Source organism: Amblyomma mixtum, chromosome 2 (genome assembly GCF_055824585.1).
Source record: "Amblyomma mixtum isolate Tamu chromosome 2, ASM5582458v1, whole genome shotgun sequence".
NCBI classification, from domain to species: Eukaryota; Metazoa; Arthropoda; class Arachnida; order Ixodida; family Ixodidae; genus Amblyomma; species Amblyomma mixtum.
Window position 1 is genome coordinate 71,593,370 of NC_143013.1, and position 15,710 is coordinate 71,609,079.

At 44.0% G+C, this 15,710-nt stretch overlaps 2 protein-coding genes across 14 annotated transcripts in view; one reads left to right on the plus strand and one right to left on the minus strand.

Moving 5' to 3' along the window:
• The window catches only part of LOC149359699 (uncharacterized), a 58,841-nt gene extending 56,399 nt beyond the window's left edge, over positions 1-2,442 (minus strand). The window contains exon 1 of the mRNA XM_089569117.1: positions 2,404-2,442. The gene's annotated coding sequence lies outside the window, so the exon portion shown is untranslated. The remainder of the gene's footprint in view (positions 1-2,403) is intronic.
• A 281-nt stretch (positions 2,443-2,723) lies between these two features.
• LOC149359700 (uncharacterized) overlaps positions 2,724-15,710 on the plus strand; it is a 34,352-nt gene continuing 21,365 nt past the window's right edge. For 12 of the 13 annotated variants that reach the window (XR_016288797.1, XM_089571819.1, XM_089571821.1 and 9 more), the window contains exons 1-13: positions 2,724-2,963; positions 3,428-3,663; positions 5,307-5,404; positions 6,551-6,703; positions 6,908-6,953; positions 7,050-7,137; positions 8,200-8,351; positions 10,664-10,792; positions 12,158-12,274; positions 13,344-13,398; positions 13,491-13,539; positions 14,494-14,572; positions 14,716-14,831. Coding sequence is in view for 12 of the 13 variants with exons in the window: in XM_089571819.1 (XP_089427945.1) it covers positions 3,436-3,663; positions 5,307-5,404; positions 6,551-6,703; positions 6,908-6,953; positions 7,050-7,137; positions 8,200-8,351; positions 10,664-10,792; positions 12,158-12,274; positions 13,344-13,398; positions 13,491-13,539; positions 14,494-14,572; positions 14,716-14,831 (1,310 nt within the window). In the remaining variant the exon portion in view is untranslated. Of the gene's footprint in view, positions 2,964-3,427; positions 3,664-5,306; positions 5,450-6,550; positions 6,704-6,907; positions 6,954-7,049; positions 7,138-8,199; positions 8,352-10,663; positions 10,793-12,157; positions 12,275-13,343; positions 13,399-13,490; positions 13,540-14,493; positions 14,573-14,715; positions 14,832-15,710 lie in introns of those variants that run through there. The other variant, XM_089571830.1, reaches the window with a different exon arrangement.

Genomic DNA, 15,710 nt, shown 5'->3' on the forward strand with positions numbered 1-15,710 from the left:
CGCTCCCCCCCCTTGGCCGCCGCTTCAGTGTGCTTGCGCATACGCAGCAGACAGTCCATGCAGACGACGCCACTGCGCCCAATGCTACTATTGGTTGTACCGTCGGCCAAAGGCTCCCAGTAGTCCTTTCGAAAGCGCGTGACTTCCAGCACGCTTTTTGGCGTGCAGCTCGGACACCATAGCTCGGATAGCGTCTGCTTGGCTCTATTTATAGTCTCTAGCGAGGGCCTTTCCTGAGCTTTCCTTCCATGGCGGCTCCCCTCGGAAAGTACGTGTCAGCAGGAGATTCAAATTGAGAAACGTTATCTCAGAATTGAAAGAACAGCAACAACAAAAGAAATAAGTCATCGTCATTTATGCGCACGACGTTCTTATTTTCATGTTATATATGAACTGTTTGAGATGCATGAAGAGCTGTTGCACAAAAGGCACATTTAGCTTTAGGAATGCTGCATGTAATTTGTGGGAATCCTGGCTTTCCGCCGTTGCCTTTGCGCGGCTGTGCCGGCTTCCCGCGTTGTTTCTCCTCTTTCCCTTGCTCCCGCCTCAGGCGGTGGAGAGGCGGCTAGGGGACTAATCACTGTCATTTGGCCACAGCTCCGCCCCGGCTCCTCAACGGCCTTTGCCATTGGTGCCTTTTGGCGGGAATTCGGGACCCGCTTGGGGCGGCCGCGCACCGCGCGACCGTCCGAGCAGGGCCCAGGGAGAGATCCCTCCGAGACAGCGTAAGGTGCGTACACTACTGTTTGTCCGTGCTGGCCTTTGCCGTTCAGACCAGTACTTACTCGAGCTCGCCCGCACGTGTCCTCTGACCTGCAGTGGCTCGAGCCTGTCCAGCGGGGTCCAGCGACCTCCGACAGGCGTACCTTGCGTTGATTGCCCACTCTCTCTCGCAACCGGCCCAACGGTCGACACGAGGGAGAGATCACAGCACTGCCGCGGGGACATTCTCCTGCAGCGGCGTGCTAGCGGCGCGCATTACTCGAGCCGCTTCGTGCGCGCAGCGGAGCCTTGCTCCTCGCGCGCCCCCGGGACGGGGTGACGATTGAGTGTGTGTGTACTGCTGAAGGACGACGTGAATAAACGTCTCCTTTGTGAGATTGGAGGACTATTTCTTTGCGGCGAATCGCTCTCCTCCCAGCGGAGGTTGAGTGCACCGCATCGGCGTCCCAGTGTGTGTGTGGTGACGGCTGATCGGGGCCCTTGGCTCGCGCGAAGCTCGAACCCGCGGTGGTTGGTGGCCTGTGTCCACGTAGAAACCCACAAATTATGAATCCGTAGCTTAAAGCTTCTTGCGCCATCATGACCGACAGGATATAAGACACTGAAAGGAACTACTTACCACTGAAGTTGGTGCGATACTCATGCTTCTCTTTCAGGAAACCTAGAAGTAGGCAGGACTGCGCAAGAGTATAACGTGCCGCTCACGTTTCAAACAACTTCACACAATGCTCGATATTTAGGCGACGCATGCCACATGCCGTAAATTGTTGTTACTGTTGTTGGCCTCAGTAAACATGCCACATACCGACACAGGGATTGGCCAAGATTTGGTATGAAAATTAATAATTGAAAGATAGAATAAAAAGTTCCAGGAATCTAAACTATACATATTTTTAGGCATACGGAAGATTTTTGAATACAGTCAACAAGCTAGGTAACCTTCCAGTTGCAATAATGCATAGTCGTGAAGGCATCCCTTAGCGCTCGCACCGAACGAGAGAAGAACTGGGAGTGATGCAGGGAGCCCTAACCTCGAAAGAGAGACCTCCAGATATGTCATTCTCCGAAGTGCGAACAACTGACTGGCAAAAGAGGAAAAAATGTTCCATTAGAGAGTTTTAGCCCCATCGTACGGCAAATTACTCGGTAACTGCGACAACAGCGTACGGCATATGCGGCTATCAAGCCTTGCCACGGTAGCTCGTCGTTACCGCCGTACGGCTGTCCGGCTACGCTAAACCTGCCTATTGGTTAAACTTCCCCGCATGTGTCACAAAAGTTTGTCGGAGCAAACCTGAATCTGCATAAATACAAATTTTTAAGTGGGGGATTCTGCATCGCAGAAGCGTCATTGACTCCTCACACAGCCTTGGTTTATCCATAAGTGCCGAAAATCGAAGGTATTGATCAACAGATCGCGGAAGCTGGCTGAGATATGTTGCAACCGCTGGAAATGGGAAATAAGAATGAAGTTAGGGACAGGTTATATTGCAAGAGGCACTGAACGCCAACCTTACCAATAAATCAGCCACCTCGTTAAAATAGGCACCCGCGGCCACACGACCAGGTACCCAGACAATTAAAGCGGACCTCTCTCACAATGCATGGGACAAAAAACCTAAGGGAGCGATTAATCGCTCTCTATGGCAGTAAGCAAGAATGAGAAGCTGTGATACATACCTCGGAATTTAGAGGAGAGTCAAACCAATTGCTAAAAAAATACCTCGCCATCCTCATTCTCGTGTTTGCTTCAGGAGCGCGTGAAATATCGCGCGTTTCATATTATGCTGTTCAAGCTCTGGAGCTTGCTTAGTGCTTCTAAAACAAGCTAGATGATATGCGGCAATATACCTGAGATTTAAGTTCTGTACCAAAAGGTAACTAACTGAACGCATCAGATTGTACAAAGTGTCTTGCAAAACATAGCTCACTCTAACATAGCGCTTCTGTGTGGGCTGTACGTAGCCGATTTCATTCCGCAGTCTGGCAACCATAAAAATCACGTGCTTTGTGAAGTGGTTTTTGTTTAGCAAGCGTTCGAAGAGACGCCCAACTTTCCCACGCTTGTGTTTAGTTACTAAATAAATCTGTTTTAGGTGTATCTTTTATCAAATACCAAATGACAACGCACATTGACTGCAACGGTTGAAGCGCAATTTAGGATGGATTTCGCCGCGACCGGAGTGCCGCCGCCGTAGCGACAGTTGTCAGATCTGGCATTGGAAGAGTTGGCGCAAACTGTGAGAATTTTCTCTCATAATATTCAGGGAGTTTATTTTGCAGTGGGTCTCAAGCCGCGGTTGTAAATTAGTGTTATTGGCTGGTCCTATATAGTTTTCAGTCTTCGTCGTCGTCTCGTGTCGGTTGAAGGTGCCCAAACGGCGAGCACACAACGTTTACCAGCGAGGGTAGTATGTGCGTGTGTGTGCGCTCGCCTTCAGTGAGTGTATGGTTGTGGCTGTGTCGTCCGAGCTATTTCGTGGTTGCGATTAGGCGTTAAATGCGGACATATATAAACAAAGCGTCGTTGTTTCGTGGTGGTCCGCTGGGTGTAAACAGTGCGGACGCGACCCGATCTCGCCCGACATGTTTGACACTTGGTAGCGTCTGGCTGATCGCGTTGCGGTAGATAGCTCATCGAAGGTCGCGAAGTGTCCAGCTGACGTGCGGCACGAGGTGTCCTCATCGCCTCGTTGCACCTCAGGTCTGGGCATGCTGGGGCATTACTCGGAGGCCCGCGCCTACGTGAATCGAGACGAGGAGGCGCAGCAGCATGCCGACGTATTCCTCGACTTTGACGACGATCCCGTCAGCAAGGAGGCCATTCAACATGACTGGAGTGGCATGCTGTTCTCCCAGGAGGAGAATCCCTTTGTCGACGAGGACAACGATTTTATCCTCATCGCCGAGTGCAACGAAGTCCATGGACCGATGCCACTCGTGAGCGTCACCCTGGTTTATTGTTTGCTTTCGGCTTTTATCTTTGCTGTAAATGCCCGTACAATTTCGACTTGAAATGGGAAATGCCTTTTGTTTCGTTTTACCTTTAATACGAAATTGACGTGAAAAAACTGCTTTCACGGTTTCATTGAACATGAGCAATTAAGAACAAAGTTGTTGCTGACGAATATTTGCTTGCACACTAATAGGGCCAAAGTATTCTACTGGGCATTCATGACCAATATATCACATAAGCTTTTGACACTGATATAGATAGCTTGCACCTGACTTTACGGGTCTAAAGGAGGTGAGCCGCGCATAGCTTAATTAGTGCAGGCCAAAACAAGTTTCAAGATATGGATTTTAGAAATGCGTGCATTCTGGCAGTACTGGCTAGTCAGCATGGCGGCTACTGTAATGTTGGTGCAGGCTTTGTATACTGTCGGGTACAAAAATATCCAGGATGAGCCTGTAGCAGCTGAAGTGCAAAGCTGTGGCTCAATACTACACATGTGAAAGTTGTGAAAGTCAGACTCTCGTTCTCTGGTGTGTGCTATTTAAACCAAGTGTTCATGCCACACAGTGCATCTCTACGCCTAGATCAGTATTTGCATGTTGTTCCCAATAGTATGTGAAGAGATTAAGTTCAGTGTAAAGCATGTTTATATTGATAGGACCAGGTATTCTATGACCGACTTTTCTGTTCCTAATTAAATTCCCATACCTCTCTATTCCAAGAAAAATAGAGAATCGTCAAGGGAGGATCGAGTACCCTTAGCATTCACTGTATACTTCTCTGCACAGTGAGCAACGATGATTCTGTGAAAGGCTGGTTCATTAGCTAAAGCTTGTAAACTGTTTCTGACGGATACTAACAATGCTCGGAGTGTTATGAAAAGATGTGTTTGGCCTAAAGCGGTTATTTTTAGAATGGCGTATGAATAAGTTGGCAAAGCATTTTTTTTTTCTTTGTTCACTGTGTCAGCACGTAGGCTTATTACTCTGGTGCGTACGCGGGGCACAACTAGAGAGCTTTGGAACTTAATGTTCATATGTGGCAGTCTGTACAATGTTCAAAATTCCTGTCAATGTTTTAATTACCTTATATCGGAAGTATGTCATCTCCTTTGAATTGAGTGTGGTAGAGAGCAGTAGACATTCATAACCCAACATACACTTCGTCTGTGATAACGCTATTTATCATCTGCCTGCAATGCTGTGCATGGGAAAGATAACACCACTTGATAGTCTTTAGTGTCATGTCAACCGAGTATTCATTTCATCTCAGTGCTGCATGTCTTGCTTCTTGAAGATGCACAGCGATAGTTGCTATCAGATGTTTGACAAATGTGGTGATATTTCCGCAACAATTACTCAAGAGTCTTATGACTCTCCATGCCATACATTTTATGCGCCACTGCAAGTGGCTCATAGGTTCTTGAAATAAGCAGTTGGCTGATCTGGCCGCTACTATTTTTTTATTATCACTATTGATTTTTTTTTCTTAGTAATGAGTACACATACAGCTGTGTGCCTACTGCTATGTTAGGTACTGCAAATGTTGTCTCCAGTTTTTATATGCGCTTTGGAAATTTTGTACCTTTTTAGTCTGATGCATCCATCCCGCTCTCTTTTCCCTGCAGATCACCATACCTCACAACATAGGAGACAGGTTGGAAGGCATAGACATCAACTCATTAGTAATCAGCATACTCTCCGTCGACTATCAGCAAGTAGGAGCGTGAGTATCTCACCTGAAAGGAAAAGAAGCAAAGATACGCTGCAGGTTACAAATTATACCTCTCAATTTCTCATATTGTTTGTTTGATTTGTCTCGACATGGTTGAAGAAGAACTCCGGAGGATTTTCGAACATTTTGAGTTGACAGTCATATTTTATTTTTCGTACCTCCCTCTCTTAGTTCCTATTCGAAATAATGAGAAAAATGATAATGAAACACCAAAAACTGGGAAACAAGCTGGCTTTCGACCAACACATGATGTCAGTGATACTGTTATGAAGCCTGTAATGTTTCCATTGAATGGCTAAACTCGCAACTGTAAGAGACAACTTTAATCACTATTTGTCAGCTAATCGCCAAAAGCAAGCTGAAAATTTTTTCCTTCAGCAAACGCAGAGTGCATATTAATGAGCGGGCAGCTGGTGACCTCACATGCAGGTTTGCCTGTAGAAATGATCCTAATTGAGGCCACGGAATCGAAAAATTTTTAAATCAAATTGCGCATTAGCAAAACACTGCCTGACTATAAAATTTAGCACCAAGGATCAGAACCCTGATTAGAACCTACTGTAAAAGTTTCGTTAAAATGCCTGGATGTCAAAGACTCCTGAGTCGCCTTTTTAATGTGGCTCTAAATACTAGCAAAATGGAAACTATGAACAAAATACACTGGTGATATTGTGTTCATTTGCACCATAACAAAACAGCAGGTGCGCTCTGTACTGTTTTACAAAGAAAGCACTATGTACAGTCGGGGACAAAAGTCTCCGGACCACGTGTTCCTCAAACGAAGCTTATAGCTCTACTATCAGAGAGCGGCTGGATACCGCACTTGTGGAGATGAAAGAACAAAAATTTAAATTTTACCTCCACAAGTGTGGCCTCCAGCCGCCGACTAATACCAGAGCTATCGGCTTCGTTAGAGGAACACGTGGTCCGGAGACTTTTGTCCCTGACTGTACAGCGTCTTGAGGGCACAATTTGAGGTTTTCATTTTTACTCTTGCCTAGTGTCTCTGAAACAGCAAGTGTTAAGACAGAGCACAGTTTGTACTGTTTGTTTTCTGGTGATTGCTTTGTGTCCTAAACTCTAGAGAATGTCTTGAAAACAGCTATCCCATCCTAATGCCTTGTCTCAATATTTCAGCTCTTCAACATTTCCAAAGCTAGACAGCCAAATCTTGATGCCAAGTATACGAGATGATCTGCACATTTTTGTCAACTACTCAGTCATGCTGGATCCGAAGGCAAGGGGTTTTGTTCGGCCCATGTGCATTGCCTACGCATCATCCGACAAAGGGTATGGCTTACTTGTAGACTATTTCTTGCTTAAAACTGGCACTAATTGACGCCATGCTGTTGGAAGCTTCGCCGTATTTTGCACCTTAAAAATGTTCACTCTTGTGCTTTGTATACTCATCAGAAAATACATTATTGTATTTGGTCTATGCGAATAAGTTCCACTGCGCATTATTCAGTGATGTCTCTGTGAACTTTTCTCCAGGAAACTGGTGAAGAACGCACCCTACATTCGGTCTGCTCTCATTGAGGTAATACTGTGGACTTGACATGTCGTTCTTGCACTTTTTTCGTGTGTTGTCACACTGAATTTGTTCAATTCCTGCTTTTTCTGTGCTGACCTGCAGGCATCTTTAGCACTCAAATTGTTCAACATCAAGTATTTCGTACAAGGGATCAAGAATCTTCTCAAGGATGTCAAGCACACTAGGAGAAGTATGTAATTGTTTCTGATGTGTTTGTTTTTTTTCTTGTAGTTCAAGCTGACGATTGCACTTGTGGTGAATAGTGCATAATTATAACTTATGCCGGCTCAGACACGAGCAACCCTATTTAACTTTGCTGTGAAGCTCTGTTGTTGTCACCACCTGTCATCAGGGCCACACGACATTAGTGAAAAGTGGGGCATCAGCTTTCACATGATCAATGTGCAGAGATTAAATTTGTTATATTTTGACTAATCATTGTGTACTTCATGTGTGCTGATTTCACTGTGTGCGCACAAGTGAAATCTCCTTTGTTTATTTGGATGTCAACAAATGTTTATTTTCACAGCTTGTCATCTGCCTGCAGGCTGGTATTAAGATCTCTAACGCTGAGCAGTTAATAGCAGCCATTTCTTTTAGGTTAACAACGCCTTGTTGCTGTGAGAACCATTCACATATTTTCGGACTGCAAAAACGCACCTTAGAAATGCCTCTGCAATGCCTCTGCAAACACATCAGCTTACTTGACATAGTCGGATGGGAAGCGTAACTGAATAAAAGGAAATAATTCTTATTAAAACAGGGGATGAGCGTGATCTGTGGGTAGGTCTCCTTTTTCAGGCTAATGTAAACGTAGTGGAATTTCTCAGATTCCTCTGGTGAGTCTGAAGTATCGCATGTCAAGAAAATGTCCCAGGTTTGGGAAAATTTAGGCATAATTGTTATATGGAAAGCCCTAATTATGTGATGGAAGGTTGGGCATGTCGCACAACGTGTGTTGACTGTGAGAAGTGGCTGGAAACAAGTGGTCTGGCAAATTTCAGTTGCCTAACGCTTTCCGTCATAACATAAGTGTTTTATTATTGTGTGACTTGTGAACAAGCAGCATTCTTGTATGATGCTTTAGGGTAACATAACTGGTACTGCATTAAACCTTAGCGATGGGCAAAAGTATTAGCATTCTTCCCTCCTTGCTTACTTCAGTCTGTCGTGTTCTCCTTTATTTCCACCTGTGCTTTGAGAGAATTTTATTGTGAATGAATAAAATTGTTCTTCTGTTGTGTATCAACAGCAAGCATTGGATGTGGTCAGCGCATGGATACGTTGAATGGGGTGGCCATCTCGGAGGCCAGCTTTCATGAGTCACTTAACAAGTACGAAGATGTGCTGGAGTGTACGCTGCAGGAGATAGAGGACTCCCTGGCTGCCAACTGCCCCTTTGATGCAAGTCTAGCCTTCAATTTTTTACTGACTTATAAGCACGGCGTTACGCTACAGAACGTGAAATGCCTTGAGTAACATTTTTTTTTCATTTCTCAGTAAAGGAGGAGAATCAGTTAATACAAAAAATTTTCTTGACTGTCAGGTGTGCTCATAAATGCTTGCTTGTCCCCTTTATTGAGGCAAATTTGAAAGGAGTTGCAGCAGCAGCTCAAAAAGATTTTATGTATGCTAACGTTGCCAGATGCACATTGCTTGCTTTTGCCTTGCTTTCTGGTGGGTCGCAGTATCACCTTTTTGTTCCAATGCGAATTTGGGGTGTGATGACACATTTCTTTTGTGCCCGAATGCTTGCATCGTTAGACCTGCTGCAATAGCCATCTGCTTAGCCAGAAAGTATGGTGAAGCATGCATGTAGTGATCAATTTCGAGCCACAGCAATTCTGTGTTTAGGAATTGCTGGCAGTGATTGTAACCTTTCCTGTTTATGAGTTTCCTTTTTGTTTTCTTTGCATAAGGGCACATATTCACATCACAGATACTTCACTTTCTAGTTCCTTGTGCTTAGTCTATCTGTATCCTCCTTGTGACGGCACTGCATTGTTCGAAAAGCCGGAAAACGTTAGCTCTTTGTTGGCATTCAAGAATAGCCATTTTGTTTTGTTCACTGTGAGACAGGACACTCAATGCATTAAACATTAATTGCAGTTGTGTAGCTGCAGCACTGTATCTTAAGCTAGCAAAGTACAAGCTAGCAAAGTGCAAAGTAAATTTTGTTATACTATTACTCGTGATGAAAGAAGACTAATATGGATCAGTTCTATACTGAGGCATGTTTGAATTGCACACAGTGGATAGCTGTTGTGTAAAGTATTGTCATCTTTCACAACCAAATTCACTTGGAAAGTGCTATGGAAGTTTCAGCCCGTTGCAGGATGGCGTGGATTCAGTTGAAACAGGCTGGTGTTCATAAAAATAAAATGAAGAATGATGGCCTCAGGTCGCACTTTATCGCTGATCCCGTGTGGCTTTATTGTGACCAAGAGCTTGCTTTTTGTTGTAATTCCTTGAACAAGAATACAACAACGTTGAACCTTATCCTCAGGATATTTTTGAGCTGCAACTGGACATGACTTCTCTGTGAAAGCCTTTTTTTGTAGCCATAGTGGAGATACATCTTGAAGAGAAAACTTATTCGGATATGTTTGTTGGTTCTTAGCAAAATTTGCTAAATTATTTTTTCGTGCATGTTCCAACTGGGCTTCAGTGTAGGCACTCCTTTCACTGAATTTTTGTAAGTTTGCGTGAGAGAATTTTTTTTGTGCAGACAACTTACTTCATCATCGTCATTTACTGTTAACTACAGTAAACTCTCAGTTGTACGAACTCCGGTTTATCGAATATTTCAGAATAACGAACTTTTTAAAAAGCCCCGGCAGTTTTCTTATAGATTCTATGTGCAAATGTTTCACTTAAACGAATTTCGGAATAGTGAATATTTCAGTTTAACGAACTCGCTCAGAGGACCCAGGCTTATTTTTCCGATCAGTTCAACGAAGTTTTGAGCCCTCCACTGCAGGCGCAACCGATGCCCGCCCTCATGACAGAGATCTGTCATCAGCTGGAGGTCGATAGCAATAGTACTTCGTTTGAAGACTATGCACTGTGTGACAGTGCACTGATTAGCTGTGCTGGATAGACTGAACTGGAGATTGTTTCCAGTGTTTGTCCAGAGGAAGACGAGTGCGATGAAGAGGAGGCAACTGCAGAGCCAGTTTCAAGCCCTATATAACTCTAGCTGAGGTTGTAGGGTGCATCGGAAAGTTCAGAGACTTTGTGTCTCAACAGCAAGCTGTGCCAGAAGAAGTTTACAAAAACATTGACTCTTTCTAAGTTTTGTAACTTCTTGTGCTCTAAATGTACAAGTACAGAAGAAGATTAATGATTTTTTTTCAAAGTGAGAAAGGCAGCGTTTTAACTGCTATGCACCTTGTATAAGTTACGTATAAATTCAATTTCACACTTTTGACACTATGGATGCCATGTCTTAAGTTAGTCTAGTGAATATTCAGTTTAGTGAACTTTCAGTTAAGTGAACTATTTCCTTCGGTCCCTTGAAGTTCACTCAAGTGAGAGTTCACTGTACCATGATAGTGCAGTACAGGGGATGGTGGGGGAAAGAACAAAAGGTGATCACAGGGCACCATAAATAAAATACGCAGATATAAATATATTAACAGCAGACACAAGTAACTCATAGTTCTGTGCATTATGGGATTCTTAACATGTGTGTCCTTTGATCCTTTGCTGCACAGGCTGACCACGCTCGTAGCATTAAGCACCAGGCCAAGGACTTGATCCGTCACCTTCAAAGTCTGCCAAGGCTCAGCCCTGAGCTGGAGCGTTTCCTCCAGTTTGCCACCCAGAAGACAGCTACTCATGAGGTCAGCCTGGCTGTGTGACCTTTGTCTAGCTGATATAGTGGCCCGTTCCAACTAGGCTTTGACCCTTCAACATCCTGACCTTTCACACCCTTGACAGGCAGGTTTCATAAAGATTGGTTTCACTGTGGTTGCCACTGCAGGTACGGTTGGCAACACAGAGGCTTAAAGTCTTGGTGTTAAATTGGGCTTTTATAGCAGTGAAACACCAGAAACGTCACTGTAGCTAATTTATATTCAAGAAACCACCTGTTCGTATTGGCATTGCATAATGCTGCTTGCCTTGTATAACGCAGCCTTGCGCTTTGCCTTGGGTATGCACACAATGTAAGGAAATGGCTTTGTCTAGCATGAAAACAGATAGTGGGGTCACTATGGCAGCTGAGCCTTATCAAAAGCTTATCAGGGAAGCAGCTGACACAGTAGGTTTGTGTCTTGTACGATAAGAGAGGACCCGTTATCAAGCAATGTGTGCACACTTATGTAGTTGTGTGACCATGATATTGCGCCGTGGCGGCTCGATATACGTGTCTCTGTTCACGGCTCAAGTGCGAAGGTATTACTGGGGTTCTTTGATGTGTTCCCACTGGTCAACATCTGTGTAATATTAAGGGGAAGCTTTGTGCACCGTTAAGAGTGACCACTTCAGAGAGCTAACTTCAATTTCGGCGCACAGCTTTCTCTTTGTATGCACACATTCAATACACACATGCACTGGGCAGCCCTCAGAAGTCAGTTCTTTTGTTGTTGTATAGAACACACATAAAAGCACTTCAAAGGTATGGAAATTTTTTTCTAAACTAGCATTCTTTTTGTGGCAATATCAGTATTCTTTGTTACTTAATTCCATTTCACTCTGTGTTAAACTCTGTCAAACTTTTCTCTTTTTTTTTTTGTAATTCTTCGAGTGCAACAATACCTTGCTATGTGTTAGGGCCTTGTGACAGCGCCTTACTTCCCCCTCTATTGGCACTGGCATGTTTCATAGTGACCATTTCTGTCCCTGTATAAGACATCAGAAGAATTTACGACCTGTGAAAGAAGAAAAGCTAGCCAAGGGCCATGGCATTAAAGCTGCAGCTCACTTTTTGTTCAGAAGCAGTTAAGAGATGAGTATTCTTGACAGTGGAAGCGCTTTTCTTTGGATCGTGCTGTCAATGTATCCTTTCTAAGAAACTTTAAGGTCTTGTTTGATCTTTTTTGATGTCCCTTAATGACCAGTTTTGTTGCTAGTGTACAGATCTCCAACCTTGTTGCTGACAGCATGGGTGTAGTAGTAACCGAGGTTTCATGGAAACATTGTGTAGCTTTGAAGTATTGCTTATCTTGTTTCGTGCACACTTTTTCACCTTCTTGCTTCCCCTCTAGCCCAGAGAGCTGAAGATACCGTTTCAAAGGGACTATGAGCAGGGGCTGGTTCCCTTGAGAGACATCTGGAAGAAAGGCTTCGTTCTTTGCATCTACTGGCTGTATGTCACATACAAGGTGACTATGTTTCAGACATTTTGTCGCTTTGGGACTGACGTTTGTTATAACATTACCAAAGTTGTTTTAATCATGTGATTTCTGTTTTGCATCTCATCTGTTATAGCTTACTTTTTTTTGTGGGGACAGCATTCTGCTCTCGCTAGTTCTTTTCCTTAATACTGTGTGACACACACAGTCACATCAGTTCTCTCGTCTGGAAGTATTGCTATGGTAGCTGCAATGACAGCGCCCTGGCCAGTACATAGAGTTCGCTGTAGTTGTGCTTTATTAGTAATCTGCAATGCAGAGTTCATGTTACTTGTATCTATGAATAAATAACGTTGGAAAGTGTGTGTAGCGTTTGGCTGCAATGGTTGACCTGTCTTTAAGATTGAATCATGGAAGGGGAAGGAATTATAAGTTTGGATATATTTTTATTGTGTGGTTCCTTTACTTCTTCTACCTTCTTTTTTATGTGTCTCTGCTTTACATGCTCCCTTGGTAGTCTTTGCTGCTGAAAACTGCCTTAACAGATTTCTACCTAATGACCTAAAAAGTATTTTGCTTTATATGTGGACACAAATGAGCTTGAAGGTAAAAACAAGCTTCCTTGGAGTGAGAGCTCAAAATAAACTTGTAGTTCCATGGTAATGCATAAAGATGTCTAATATTTTCTGCTGTATACCAAAGCTGCACAGCAATAAACTCGTAGTGAAGTTCTGCAGATAGTATTGCAGTGAAGTGAATCCCATGAGCATCTCACCATTTATTGCATTGGAAGGTGCAGGCTCATGGGGATTACTAACTTCCGGATCCTGTGAATGTGCTCTTCATGTCACATTCTGTACTTCTTGTTTGTAACTTGAATTTTCTGTGATGTTACTCTCAATCTATTCTGCACGAGGATATCTTAAGTGCGTGTAAATGGACTTAGTAAGTGTAATTAGTTTCGCTAGAACGTGCAATTGCTTCTGTATTTACAAAGCTGCTCATTCTTCAGTCTGCTGCTTTTTCATTAGTCTACTCTGCCATTTGCACAGCTTTGTACAGCCTTGCAGATATTTGTATGTGTGCTGTCATTTTCTAGTTTTTCAGAAGGAGAGCAGAGAGTGTTGCCATCTGCCTGCAGCAGGAAAAGCCGCGTAAGTGTGCCACAGCTGATGTTTTGTATCCTTATCTTAGTTTGGTGTAAGCTTTGACAGGGAATTGATGCTTGCAAACACTTGGCTTGCAGTGTCTTCATTACGTTACGGAGCCTGCCTAAGGTCAGCAGACTCCACGAGGTAAGAGAGAGTTCTTGCCTTTCTGTTTTCTTGTCACAAAAATCTACTTGTTGCCAGCCTTTGGACTCCTTTCACTGCTGCGTGTTAGCACACTCTTGACAAAAGCACAGTGTGACTAAAGTCATCTAGCTGTGACCCATCGGTACAACTTTTGTTTCCCTAACGGTGTTGTTACAGCTTTCTGGGTCATCCTGTGTGACGCTTGCAAGAATATGTCAGTAAATGCAGGCACTGTTCATGTGTGCGTCCACATGATCAGCTTTCCATGTTCATATTGATTTATTTTGTCATGCTGAAAGGAATGATAGTAGCTGTACACTTACTATATTTGTTTCCTGTGATTTGCACTAAGGTTTGGGATTTGTTGCTTGTTGGGAAGTGTTAACATTTCATGCAGATGACATTAAATTCACAGATGACTACCTTCATATTTTTTTTTTTTTGCGATTCTTCAGTCAGAAAAACAAAAAACATAGTGCCTAAAGCTTGAGCCCCTGTGGTCTCTTATTTGCCCTCATTTTAATTCAGCATGAAGTGATGGTTTGTAGTTTATGAGCGTTTAACGTCCCAAAGCAACTCGGGCTATGGGGACGCCGTAGTGAAGGGCTCCGGAAATTTTGACCACAGTTCTTAATGAACGTGCACTGATGTCGCACAGTACACGGGCCTATAGAATTTCACCTCCATCGAAACTCCACCGCCGTGGCCTGTATCGAAACCACGTCTTTCGGGCCAGCAGCCGAGTGCCATAACCACTGAGCCACTGCTGCAGGTAGTGAGTTAAGGTTCAATGCAAGTTTGCTGTATTTTGTGGCTGCATACCTGTTTCATTGTCAATCTCTTACCTTATGGTGAAAGTAGTTTTTTTTTGACAGAGTAGCAGGCTCTTTGTTCTGGTCATTCGTCTTTTCATAATTTGGTCATTTCATAAATTTGGTGTTCTTCCAATTTCAGGCCCTTGCCTCCTAATCTCGTCTCAAATGGCAATGTGTCATCCCATGACAAGTGCTCAAGGTCTAGTCAACCAATGTGTGTAAGTGCTGCCGTACTTATATATAGAAGAGGCAACCGTTTTTGATTTGCGAAGCAATCGGATCTGTTCTGTATAGGCACAGTGGTGGTAAACACGGCACTCTGTTAAGAAGTTAGGGGTTCTCTCTCCCTCTCCTCTGCCAGATCTACTACCGCCTTGCCCATCCTGAGCGTCTCCCATTTGACAAGGCAGCCAGTGGTGTGTGGGATGTGGACAGTGGATTTCTTGACTGCTTCTCCCATCTGCACCTCGACAAAGTGTAAGAATGCACTTATTTTTTTTAAATCGTGCCATACAGTGTGTGTCTAGCGTAGTTTCAGTTTAAGATTTTATTCAAAGTCTTAAAGGAACTATGCAATAAATTAATTGAGATTACGTGAAGCAGACGAGAGATAGGTATTCCATCGCTCGTCAGCCACACGCAAGAATTTTTGAGCTAGCATCAGTAGCAACGTAGTTATAGACGATTAAAAATTACGCTTCTCCTCTCCCCCTCAACTCGTACACGCGGGACACCAGAAAAAAAATAAAGAAAATAGCTCTGGGACTGGGCCGCGCCCATGAATACGTGATTCGCTGACGTTCGTTTGCGACTTCTGGTTGTTGCACCAAGCACCCCAGCAGCAGCGTTGGCAGCGTCTCTCCGGTCTCTCTTCGCCTTCCTAGATTGTTTCCTTGCTTGTCACTGCGACAAAGGCAGTGCGAGTGGCTCCTGAACTCCCGACAGAAAGACGTGGCAGAGGTAAATTGAAACCATATGCGCGAAGGCAATGCCTAGCTGGCTTGCGCTTGCCCGAGGGGGTCGCGCGGCGGCAAGAGCAGACGATTTTCACCCCTTCCGGAAGTGTCCCCGTGACAACGTGGCTGCCGTGGCTCCAGCGAATGACAGCTTGTGGTGGGCTGCCGACGTCACAGGACTAGTGACGCCTATTTTCCCGATTTCAGTTTCAAAATCAGTCACTACGAAAACACCAAGCGGCCCGCGAATTGTAAAAAACACGGTTTTTAAAAATTCATAATAAATTGCTGGCTCAGTTCCGAAGACTCACACTTGGTCTGAATGCTTCTTAGCATCATTTCTAAGCACTGAAAACATTTACAAGCGACTTTTAATTCGTTGCATAATCCCTTTAAGTGA